This window comes from Vespula vulgaris, chromosome 5, assembly GCF_905475345.1.
Source record: "Vespula vulgaris chromosome 5, iyVesVulg1.1, whole genome shotgun sequence".
In the NCBI taxonomy this organism is placed as follows: Eukaryota; Metazoa; Arthropoda; class Insecta; order Hymenoptera; family Vespidae; genus Vespula; species Vespula vulgaris.
Window position 1 is genome coordinate 4,270,001 of NC_066590.1, and position 12,506 is coordinate 4,282,506.

The following is a 12,506-nucleotide window of genomic DNA, read 5'->3' on the forward strand; positions in this document are numbered from 1 at the left end:
CACTAATTACTTATTTTCCCCGTAATAATTCTAAATAATATAAACAATATGTACTGCTTGCGCTGTCTCATTATTTTTTCATAACTATTTGTTGCGTATTAAATTACTCTCGCGTCATCTATCTACAAAGTGTGTCCATTTTCTTTAGTTCCTTTTTTGTGTTGTCGGTTTTGTTGTTTTCTCTTTACACGCTTCCAAGTGCGTGTGTATATATATATATATATAAATGTGTATTGTATATATATATATATATATATATATATATATATATACATATATATATACACACTATACAACAGTACTACAGCCTTTGATCATATATCGATTCTTTTGTTTTAGCTTTCCTCCCTTTTGCCGTCTAATAATAAACTCGCATATTCCGATCGACGAATATGCGACACGTGTTTTACTCGTCTTCTCTTTTATATTAATATATATATAATAATCCGCCACACGGATATCAGCTGTGCTTTACGTAATCTTTCCGCGTCTCTCATTAAATATATTTATATGTTTATATATATATATATATATATATATATATATATATATATATATATATATATATATATATATATATATATATGTATATATTTATAAGTATTTATAATTATTTATATATTTATATGCGTAATAAACTATATGTATATATGTATATCATTGTGTATTTAATTTTTTTTTATTTTTTTTTTTCGTCGCACGCGAATCGTCGATAAGACGAGACTCATGCTTCAGGTAACGTCGGCTGTTGCGCACCGTGAAGCGAGAACACACGGGCGCTCCTGTGGCACTTCTATTAACTTCCATTTATTGAACTTCCTCTTTATTTTTCTATCATAATCTCCCAATCACTTTACGTTTACCTATATTTATTATTTCCATTGTTAATCTTCCCAAATTCATACTCCCCCTTCGCATCTTCTCGTATCTACATGCGTTAACTTACAAAAGCGGACATTTCGAAAAAATATATATAAGTTACAACTCGTTTTTCTAGAGTTGGGCAAACACGCGACTTTTGAATCATCGATATATTTCATTATAGCCCCAATGATTCGCAAAAATTGACTAACATCCTGCTAAACCATTTTTTGTTTTTTTTTTGTGTTTTTTTTTGTGTTTTTTTTTTTATTTTTTTTTTTTTAAATGAAATTCGCATCATCTCTTTACAGCGATCATTGTTATTAATATATTAATAATGATGATTATTGCAAGGACATGATGCGACTTGGATGAAAAACGTTTTTGCACGATGACAGTCAAGATTTCATTATATCGTCATCGCGGGCCGAGGATTTTGTTTCGTTCTTTAAACACGTTCGTGTCTCTCTTTTTTTTCTATTTTTCTTTTTTTTTGTTTTACTTTTTGTTCTCTCCTTCGTGTTCGTTCTATCGCACCCCGTGACCAATTATTTCTTTTTGTCATATCATTCCCCCCCCCCTTCCTACCCCGTTTTAAAAAACGTAGATCCTATTCTTCTCCTCGCTGCAAGTAATTTTCCAGTATTGATGTAACGACGATTCTCCAGGACGTATATGTGTCACGTTGGATTCACGTGAACATCGTTGGATACGTTGCGATGTTTTGTGGAAGCGAGGTAATGTAGTTGGGAGTAGGTGGCCGGGGGCTGTGCCATTGTGGTCAGAGAGCTCGAAGCTTTTTTATACCCGCTTTTACATAACGGACAAGATCGCACAGCGAGCTTTTCAGCGTTAAAGGTCCCATCTTTTCGTCCAGCTCGATGAAAAAATCTATTGGTATAAAAAAGAAAAAAACAGAACGATTACTTGTAGGATGATCCTTTCTTTGATTACGTTATCAATCGAGTATAATTACATGATAATAGAATTTCGAATTTGCAGACGTACCTTTATGTTTTTCCGTCACCAATGCATTTGCTTGATCCCAAAGATCATGACAGGTTAACAGCAAACTAAAGTAATAATTCTGTTTTGCCATGGCATTATGGACGTGGAGTGGAACACTAACGTAAGGTGCTGCTTGGGCCTGACCCGAAGCAACTCCTCTATTAGCTAATTCCCCGCTACTATAACCGGAACTTTGGCTACCAACGGAACCAACGGAACCGGCAGGAGACGGTGTTGGAGACAAGGATGGTGTACCTTGTCCTTCCGGTTGTACTGGTGTTGCTTGAGCAGGCTAAAATCAAATATATAATATGTCTTTCTTCTTCCAAATAATTATTATGAAAGTTTAATGTTCATCGAGGGATTTATTTACCTTCTGATGGTATTCGTTAAGAATTTTCTGATATTCTTTCACTTCGAGTTTGAGCATTTTAAACATTTTCAAGTATAAAAGAGACTGGCACCAGAGGCTAAAAATAAGACAATTTTGATATTAATACAATTTTGTATGTGCACGCGACCACGTAATAATCATCGAATTACGGTGGGCCAATGTAAAAGAGTCTCGAGTGAATGGTACTCACCTCAGGACAGCCAACTTGTTATTTATACTGCTCTCCGGAGAGTTATTTTGTTGGCTCTTGAACTTTGATGAAATATACCTGGAATGAAGATAGAGAAAATCGTAGATATCGCTTTAATTAGCAAGTGCTCCTTTTCGTATGAGTTTGTAGTTAATTAAAGATCTACTCACTTTATAAGACTTAAAGTGTCCCTGTACATCGTGAACGACGCCCGTTCCGTAAGAGGGTCAGACTCCATGGCGTTGCCAGTTAATAGGAAGTACAAAACAGCTTCCAAGTACAACATACCTTGAGCCGTGAGTTCGCACTCCTCGTCGGCGCTATGCTTCAGCCGTTTTGCTTCTGTCAGGTACTGATTCTGGTCCCTGCACGATGTAAAATAGAACGTTTTTACTCATTAAGCACGAATGTATTCCGTGCACACGGTATTTTTAACAGGAAGAAAGAGGAGATAGAGTGATTTGACCAAAAAAAAAAAAAAGAAAAAAAAAGAAAAAAAAAGAAAAAAAAAACAAAAGGAAATGATACTTCTCGTAAGAGCAATAATTAAAATTACCTGTCTTGGTCTTCCAAAACCTCGTTTTGCGCATGGAAATACGAGTAGTAGATACGTTGTGGCGGGGGTGGAGGTGGTAACAAATTTGTATCAGCTTTTTCTTCCCGCTCGTGATTTGTTGGTTGTACGTCATTTTGCTAATTGATAATATAGAATTGATGAAAGAAAAAAAAATGATATTTATTTTCTTTTCTTTTTCCTTCTTTCTTTTCTTTTCTTTTTTTTTATTTTTTTATTTTTTTATTTTTTTATTTTATCACGACACAATGCAGAAAATTTGAAGTCATCTAGAATAAAGGTCTCACCTGAATTAAAGAGGGCCTAGACGTGGTTGTCTCGGATTTGGCGTGCTTCCTTTTTCTTCTCTTTTCTTTGTGCTCAGCACTGCCGCCTTTCGACTTCAAATCCGTAGAACACACAGTACTTAAACTAGAAATCGAACTGCAGCTAGTATTACGTTTCCGCTTTGACACATTAGTCGTGGCACTAGAACTACTACCAGCACCGGCACTACCACCAGCACTGTGAATGCCACTAGCAGTGCAGTTTTTTAATTCTGACGATCGCGCGTTATTTTTTGAGTGGTTCGAACGACCCTTCTTTTCACTTTGGTCCGTTACGTTATTATCGCCATGAGTCCTACCGTTGGAGGAACGTTGCTGAACCGGCGATGCCTCGATTATCTCGCCTTCCTCCGGAGTAGGTGGTCTTGGTACTTGAGCGTGTATGCTCGAAGATTGTCTGGAGGATGGCCTGGTATCCGGAAGTTCTGTCCGTTGTCTGAGTTCCTGTCCTCTCGACATTTGCGATAAATGGGGTATCCTACTAAGGTCTATCTTGCACATTAGACTGGGTACACCGTTCGTATAGGTTAACGGAGGTATTGTTTGAGTGTTCGAAGATTGCGATAGCGGTCTTTTGTAAGGACTTTCACTACCGTTCGGTGTATTGGCCGAGGCTGTATATTCTTGAACGTATATACCGCACTTTCCACCACCCTTGCCACCTTTTCCACCCTTGCCACCACCTTTCGCACCTCCTTTCGATATCGAAAACAACTTTCGCAAGGTGTCGCTCTTCTTCTTATCCTGGACGTTCCCGGCATCGTCTTCTTGCAATTTCGGAGTTGGACTATTGTCGCTATCGGAATTGTCCGGTGAAGTTGTTCTCGTTGGTGGTATTCGTGGTCTAGGTGGAACTCTGTACATGTGAACACTTGTTTGTACAGACGACAACATAATTAACTTTAAATAAAATTATTCCAACGTAATAATATTGTGTTATCTTTAATATAGACCCGACCAACTGAGCATTTAAGACACGTCTAAAACGAAAATTTCTATTAAAAACGAACTGATAATACTAAATAAACATGACAAAAAAAAAAGGAAAGGGAAAAAACAAAAAAAAAGGAAAGCTATACTCAGTTTCCAAAGTCTAAATTAAAATGTTATATGACAGATTTAAAAAGATCCTCACCTTGCAACTTGAATGCGATTCCTCGTGGCCATTTCTGATTCGCTATCGGAGTCGGAACCATTCATGTTAGTAACTCTCGATCTTGGCCTTCTCGGTTTTGCCTTAGCTGGACTCTTCTTTTTATCCTGCTTCTTGGGGGAGTCCGCGAGTTTGCTACGCTGCTTCACAGATGCTCTTCTCCAACGACCTGCCTCGCCCTCGGACCCGCTGTTGTTCTTTCCATTCCCCAATGGAAATTCGTCCTCGCTCGATGATATACTCAATCTTAATCTTCTTTTTTCAGTCATATCTCCGATGGTTGGTGTAACCGACGTCGCTGCTTGTTTATCGCTATCCGAGTCAGACGATGCATCCTGCGACCTTACGTCGCTCGCGTCATCGCTAGTCGGCACGATCGCTTTCGAAATCGATCTCTTTTTTTTACTGACCGGTCTTGTTCGACTACGGGATTTAGTACTTTTGCTATTTTCCTCCGATGTTCTACGATCGCGCTTTGGACTTTTCGTCGATTTTCTCGGACGACCACGTTTCCTTGTATCCGCTACTTTCGGTTTCTCTATTTCTGAATTATTCTCTTCAACGGCTTGACTTTTCTCTGCATCAGAATGATGACTACTGTCACTTAATAAACTCATCATCGTCGGATTATGTGTTCTTTTTAAGGCATCGTCTAGATGCCAGTCGTGAGCCTTTTCCCTATGTACTCTTAATTCCGATGATCCTCCCGGTGTACCTTCCGGTCTAATCTCATCCTGCAAAATGAAAGGAAAAAATTGTGTCGAGAAAATCATCCTTTTCGGGATATCTAATTTCGTCGGGAAATTATCAAGAGGATCGAATCAAAATGATTATTCTACTGATAAGAGAAACTCGACTCGAGACTTTCCGTTTAATTCAAAGTTTCCAAGTAATCGTGCCAATGCGTCGACGGAGTTCAAAGACTAAATGGATCGTGTCCAAAGATCACGCAACTTGGAACCAACCGAACGATCTTCGGACAAATTCTTCGTCCAAAACAGAAAGTCTCGCGAGATTAAGATCGAAATAGTTACGATACCTGAGTCATAGTCTTCGTTTCTGAATTTTGATCACCCGATGGCACGGAAGACTTATTAAAAAAGGAACTCAAGTTCCATCTTGGTTTGGATTCTTCTACCTCGGGTGGTGGTTCCTCGACTCCAGGAGAGACAGAAGGTGGCGTTGAAGGTCCCTTTGCGATCGGTTGAACGTTCTCATCGTCCGAATCGTCACTGCTATCACTCCCGGAATCTGAACCAGAGTCCGAGCTAGAACTCGCGCTTCCGGAACTTTGTGGGGCTTGACCAGGAGGACTCGGTGGTCGATGATGAGTCGACGTATTTGGTGAATCTTTAGGTCGCAATGGACTAACCAAAGCTGGCGAAGTAACTTTCTCTGGAGTTAATTGTTTTAACGGTGGAGATGGTCGAGGTAAACTTAAAGGCCTCGTGGGTGATAGCGATCCCATCGGTGATATCGGCATGGGAGACATTGGTGGTATCGACGCAGATCCCGGAACCATGGTTGACATTAATGGAGTTGGTAAACTGTAAGAAGAATAATCTAAATGTTCACGATGTTTTGAATCAATGTTTGAATTATTAACACTTAACTCGTTCATCGTCATCGAGACTCACCGATGTTTACAAAATTGCTATTGGCGAAACTCGTTTACAATTTTGTGTTATAAAACTATTTAGGATTCGTCATTACAATAATTATTTTATTACACAATGGAGATATGAGTTATAATACGTTTATAAAACTCAACAGTGAATCCCTTTGTTTAGTCATATTTAAAAGTGATATATTTATATAACAAATAACGCATAACTTACCTAACAGACACGTGTGGACTTCTGTTATTTCTAATCGGTCTAGGTAACGGGTTCTGTAAAAACAAATTAATCGAATGTTATTACTTGAACGAAAATAGACATTGGTATAATCGTGATTCGAATTTAAGGAGAAATAAGATGAACGTAACTCACTGTATCATCGATTGAAAGCAGGCGGTACCAACCTGCGGAAGTATTCTTGGGGAAGCGACAAAATGGTAGAAGTGAATCGCGAAAGAGAAATATGACGATGAGAAAGGAGAAAGGAAACTAAAATTCTAGCGCGATTTTTTGAAACACGGGAAGCTACTACTACAGTTATTATTACTACTACCTGTTGTACATCGATTTCAACAAATCCGTGCTAGTTTTCTTTTCCCCTTACTTTCTCGATTGATTCATGCAACGATTTAGGGGGCAAAATAAGATCGTAAATATAACTTATCGATCATTTACCTTAGTTGTTTCATCCTCGCTGTCTTCGGATAAGCTTAGATCCCTTTCCAAATCTCTGTAATCGGAAAAAGAAAAAAAAGGAATTAAATAAATTAGGTAAATTAATTTAAAGATCGTACGTATCTATCATACAACATTTCTATTCGTCGATCGATCTTTCGTTCAAACGAGAAGAAGAAAGATGGGAAAGAGAAAAAGAGAGAAAAGGGATATTGTAAAGGGTACTATATTTGATCGGAAAAATCGAAGGCTGGAGGCACGTTAAAACGATGACGTTGCTGTAGACACGATCAAATACGGCACGAACACAACGACGAGAAAAAGAAAGAAAGAAAGAAAGAAAGAAAGAAAGAAAGAGAGACTCGAGCTAGTCGATCGTTCATTGTTTCCTTAAGTGCCTGTTTTACGCATTCTCCTCAACTACTTTGTCTCTTCTCATAGCACCATCGATGTTTCTTCCCTCCTTTCTCTCTCTCTCTCTCTCTATTACCACCCTATACACGTTAGTCTTTCGACTAAACGACTCCTCTCGAATGTGTGAGAAATCTCGAGAGTTGGCACCTTCAAAGAGAGAAGACAACACATTCCTACTTCTCTAGCGGGATCAACGATACACGATGAGACGAGATAAAAATAAACGTCGAATGGACTTCGAACAGAAAGAGTTCAAAGAGTTGGAAAAGATAAAAAAAGAAATAATTGGGATGGTTCCTTTCACCCTTGATCGCGTTGGAAAACGTATCGCGAGTACGAAGTATGCCGAGCGAGTAGATGCGTGTGAGAGAAAGAGAAAGAGAAAGAGAGACGTGTAGAAAGTTAGAGAGGATATAGAAAGGTAGAAGAGGAAGAGAGAGAGAGAGAGAGAGAGAGAGAGAGAGAGAGAGAGAGAGAGAGAGAGAGACGAAATATACGTAGAGCACCGAACACGGAGATAAACCGTGTGAGGCCATCGACCCTAAACGCTCTGTCCTGCGTCCTCGAGTGGATGTGACCGAGCGTGTGCTTGTGAGTCCTGCCTAGCTTCGCCCTTCTAACAGATCCTCCTCCTCCTCCTCCTCCCCTCCTCCTCCTACTCCTACTCCTACTCCACCATTCTACCGACGTTTCAATATTCTTTGTTCCACGAAATAATGATGAGATAAAAAAGAATAATAAACAAAAAATAAAAATGAAGAAAGGAAACAAACGAAAAAAAGAACGAAAGAAACAAAAACAAAAAAAAAAAAGACAAAACCCAAAAGTATCACTTCTTAATCCGCGAAAGATTAAAAGTAACTATCTATATCGCGTTCTTTTTTTCTTTTTCTTCTTTTTTCTAACGAATAGATTCTTACTCTTTTCCAGGAAGCAACCAACTGTATTTGCAATGAACACATGTTCGTCTATGTCCATGTGTATGTTTAAAGTCGAAAGGATCATAGTAACTGGTCAGACAATCTAATTCTAGATCGCACGGAAGCAAAAGGCGAGTCGACTAGGCTATAGAACCTTGGAGTGGCTACGCCGATCGCCGTGAATCCGCTAAATCGATCCTCTCGAGCCACAGGACGGAGTTTAACGATCGCTTCTCCGGAACGCTAGAAATACTCGCCGAGTATCCGTGGGAACGTTTTGGATGGTGGATACGAGAGCGCGTTTCTCTCGTCAGAAATCGTATTCTGTAGATATCGTTAATACAAAAACAAATACATACATACATAGGTATATATAGAGAAAGAGAGACAGAAAGAGAAATCTAATTAATGATAGAAATATAATCATCTTGTGATTTGAAAAAATTCGAAGACTCTTCTCACTAAGGAATGATAACTGTTGGTTCCTCGTACTCGTGTTATCGAGAGGAGAGAAAGAGACGACTTGCTAAGAATAGTAAAAGACTTCTGTCACGCAAGAGTTATTCACGGTAATTTCCAGAAAAACGGTACTCTCTAATCTCGAAGTCGAATCTGTTTCCCTCTGTCACCGCAAAGGTATAACTCACTTCGTCATCCTAGAGGAAGGAAGAGAGAACCTGTTTGCGAGTTCTCTCTCTCTCTTTCTCTTTCTCTTTTTCTCTTACTCTCTCTTACACATACACACACTCTCTTTCTCTTTATCTCTCGTCTTTTCATTCCACCTTGCCCTCGCGTGATCCTCCACTTTACCTCACAACGGAACCCTCCTCGAAAGCGAGGAGGTCCGCGCGAGTTGGTAACGCGTTAGAAGCTCGTAGCGACGCATCAAATAAACAAGCCCCATGAAAATGTATGTGCAAGTTCTCTCCGTCGTGGAAAGCAAGGGACGCAGGTATAATTCTTATTGTGGCAAGAACGTCGTTGCGTTTCTACGAGTACGTAACGAGAGGTGTCACGCACACGCATACCTACATATATTTTACTTCATATATATATATATATATATATATATATATATATATATATATATATATATATATATACATCTACGTGTTACAACGGTTTATCGGTATATTGCCGATGGGTCCATTAATTTTCTTTCTTTGTAACGTGAAAAAAAGAAGGGTAAGGGGAAGGAAAAAAGAAAGAAGTTAACACGGCAGCTACGAAAATTTTGTACCGGGGAAAGATGAGAAGGGTCCTCCTTCGGCGATCGAGTGTGAAAAAAAGATCAAGAGGACTGAATGAATCTAAAGTCAAAGAGAGAGAAATAGAGATACTAAGCTCTCGAATCAAGAGAGAGAGAGAGAGAGAGAGAGAGAGAGAGAGAGAGAGAAAAAGAGGGAGAGAATTTTGTGAAAACCGACCCGTCTCTATTCGCAATGTGTCTGACCGAACTATCTCGTATTCCATGTGTTATAACTCATTTACACCTATGTATACCTTGTCCCTCTATATCTCTCTCTTTCTCTCTCTTTCTTTACGTAGATACTTTATACACCTAATCGTGGCACGTGCTAACCGATTTTCGTTACTGTCCAGTAGAAATCCACCAGTCAAGATTGTTGAAAACAATCGACTTTTCAAAAAAGGGAAAAAGAGTTCCCAGGACGGAGATTAAAAATGGTAGGGTTTAACGACGTACGAAGAGAGAGGGAGAGAGACAGAAAGAGAAAGAGAGAAAGAAGGGAAATATAGAAAAAAAAGGAGCAAGCTTCGATATCAGCGCAGTAATAGAGAGAGCTCCATCGTCGAATCCATTTCCGCTCGAAACTCCATTTCATCGAGCACGTTCGAGGCCCTTCTGCTTCGAGGCGACCCCTCGGTCCTCTCTCGTGTTTTTTTGTTCGGTCCGTAAAAAGAAGACGCGCTATTTCCCCGGAGAAAACGAGAGAGAAAAAGAGAACGAAAGAGAGAGAGAGAAAGAGAGAAAGAAAGAGGAGAGAGAAAGATAACGAATCGCGTTAAAAGTAGAAACTATGAGTGAGCTCTCATAAATTTTACTACGTTACGTTAATGAAACGAACGAATTAACAAACGAGTTAACGAACGATCGAGAAGAAAAATTAAAAGTCAATCGAGCGTCAAAACCGACTCGATTATATCATGCGATCGTATTCGATATTATTGATATAATATATATATATATATATATAGACATCGAGAAAATCGAACTGAGAATTATTAATAATAAAATACATTCTTCCTTCTTTTTCATTTTCTTTTCTTCTTTTCCTTCCTCTAAAAATCAACGAAATTCTGAACTACTTGCTTAACAGTTGGCTTAAGGATTAAACTATTTGTACCTAGTAAAAGGGCAAAAGTTTCTTCACTTTCTCGGTCTCTTTCTATTTAACGGTCGAAAGCAAGTTCTCTTAGTCATTAAAGAGAGATATGAAGGAGAATATGGTAAGGTGGAGGAGGAGGAGGAGAAGGAGGTGGAGGAGGAGAGGGAGGGGAGAAGAGAGAGAGGTGGAGACCAAGGGGGGCCAAGGTAAAAGGGTTTGATGATGGAAGAGAAATGAGTAAGTGGCGGGAGAGAAAGAAGGATAGAAGATGCAAAATTCTACTAGACAGTCTACCGAATAACTATCAAACTTTGTTTCTATGTAGGTATTAGCTTTCCTCCTCCTCCCTTCGTTTTCATCTCTTGTTGTATGTTTATTCTTCTATTCATCTATCTATCTATTTATCTATCTACCTACCTACCTATCTATCTATCTATCTATCTTATTTTTTTATTTCATTATTCGTTTAATTGAATTCTCTTTTGTTTAGTTTTGTTTTTGCTCCACACTATTATCTACCATTCACAAATTTTTTATCCACTCTTTGACTCTTTACATTTCGTCTATCCCTTATTTCTCTACTCGTTTTCCTCCATTCTGCTTTATTCGCCATCTGTGCAGAAGCTCGTACGCATGAAAATGTGCAGTCTCGATGGAATGATACGAAGGTAGACGACGACGACGACGACAACGAAGCGCGCGCACATTCACACGTACACAAATACTTGCAAATACACAGAGACGTAAGTACGTAGAGAAACATAGTAAAGAGTTTTGCGTTGGTGTGAGGAAGCGCCGCAGCTACGAACGTTCGTAATAATTTCACTTCTGCCCGTGTCGAGAGAAAGAGAAGGAGAAAGGGAGAGAGAGAGAGAGAGAGAGAGAGAGGAGGGGACAGAGAGAGAGGGGGGGACAGAGAGAGAGAGAGAGAGAGAGAAGGATGGGAAAGAGGAGGAGAACAATTTTGCATGCATACCGGTGCGTAGAAAGGGTGAAAACGGCTGGAAACAGAACCGGCAGGAAGAAACGAGCTATCGTTGTCACTAAATCCATGAAGAGATAACCGTATGGAATTTTTATGAATTCGTATAACAACAAGGCGATTATCGACGATTACACCTTACTCTTACGAAAAGTTCTCTTCCTATTTCTCTTTATCTCGTGAGAACAGAAGAAAAAGAAAAAAGAAAAAAAATGAAAAAAAGAAAAGAAGAAAATCATGTACGTCCGTACGTTACATAGCCATTTAGAATAGATAATCGTTTTTTTTTCTTTTTCTTTCGATCACAAATCTTTTTTATGCACACGATTGAAAATCTGTGTTTTTATACTCATTAATTAATTCATTCATTCATTTGTAGATTATTATTTCTAATATGATTGATATACAATTTTCCTTTCAACTTTCTAAGCTCGTTAGTAAATTTCTTTTTCTTCTTCTTTCTCTCTCTCTTTTTCTTTTCTCTCTCATTTCGTCTTTTTGTCTCTTTAGATGTCTCTCGTTCGACTCACGCTTGTTTTATAATTAGATATCTAGCCACTGTGGGAGGGTATCGGTTGAAAAGTAGCTGTTTCATCGTTGAGAAAGGGAGTGAAAGGGGCGTGGAAAGAGAAGCAGCGAGACGAGAGGAAGGAAATCGTTGAAAGGGTAAAGAAGGGTAAAAGTCGGTAAGCGTGTGACGAAAGAGAAAAAGAAGAAAAAAAAGAAGAGGAAGAAGATAGATTTCATCTCCCTCGATGCTTCTTTCGAATTTTATTCACGCTGGCATTAATTACATACGAATGTAATTCTCATCGGCGATAATCATGGCTGAAAATACGCGAAACTTAATCGTTAAAACGCGAATAGAGTTCTTATTCTTCTTTGTTGCAAAAACATCAGGATTTGAGCGTACAAACGGACTGTGAATAAAAACAACACGAAACAGACGGGACCGAGTCAAAGGAAAGAAGGATGATTGTACTCTTTGATGAAAACGACATAATCTCTCTTTCTCTCTCTCTCTTTTTCTGTCTGTCTGTCT

At 38.9% G+C, this 12,506-nt stretch overlaps 1 protein-coding gene across 10 annotated transcripts in view; it reads right to left on the minus strand.

Annotated features, from left to right (window-relative positions):
* LOC127063664 (AF4/FMR2 family member 4) overlaps positions 1–12,506 on the minus strand; it is a 153,099-nt gene that overhangs the window by 3,175 nt on the left and 137,418 nt on the right. For 9 of the 10 annotated variants that reach the window (XM_050993663.1, XM_050993665.1, XM_050993664.1 and 6 more), the window contains 11 exons: positions 6,801–6,855; positions 6,345–6,397; positions 5,546–6,053; positions 4,489–5,240; positions 3,315–4,224; positions 3,010–3,146; positions 2,624–2,818; positions 2,454–2,531; positions 2,243–2,339; positions 1,870–2,161; positions 1–1,752 (listed from right to left, as the gene is read on the minus strand). The exon at positions 1–1,752 is cut by the window's left edge and continues 3,175 nt beyond it. In XM_050993663.1, coding sequence (XP_050849620.1) covers positions 1,643–1,752; positions 1,870–2,161; positions 2,243–2,339; positions 2,454–2,531; positions 2,624–2,818; positions 3,010–3,146; positions 3,315–4,224; positions 4,489–5,240; positions 5,546–6,053; positions 6,345–6,397; positions 6,801–6,855 — 3,187 coding nt within the window. In that variant the 3' untranslated portion in view covers positions 1–1,642. The remainder of the gene's footprint in view (positions 1,753–1,869; positions 2,162–2,242; positions 2,340–2,453; positions 2,532–2,623; positions 2,819–3,009; positions 3,147–3,314; positions 4,225–4,488; positions 5,241–5,545; positions 6,054–6,344; positions 6,398–6,800; positions 6,856–12,506) is intronic. The other variant, XM_050993668.1, reaches the window with a different exon arrangement.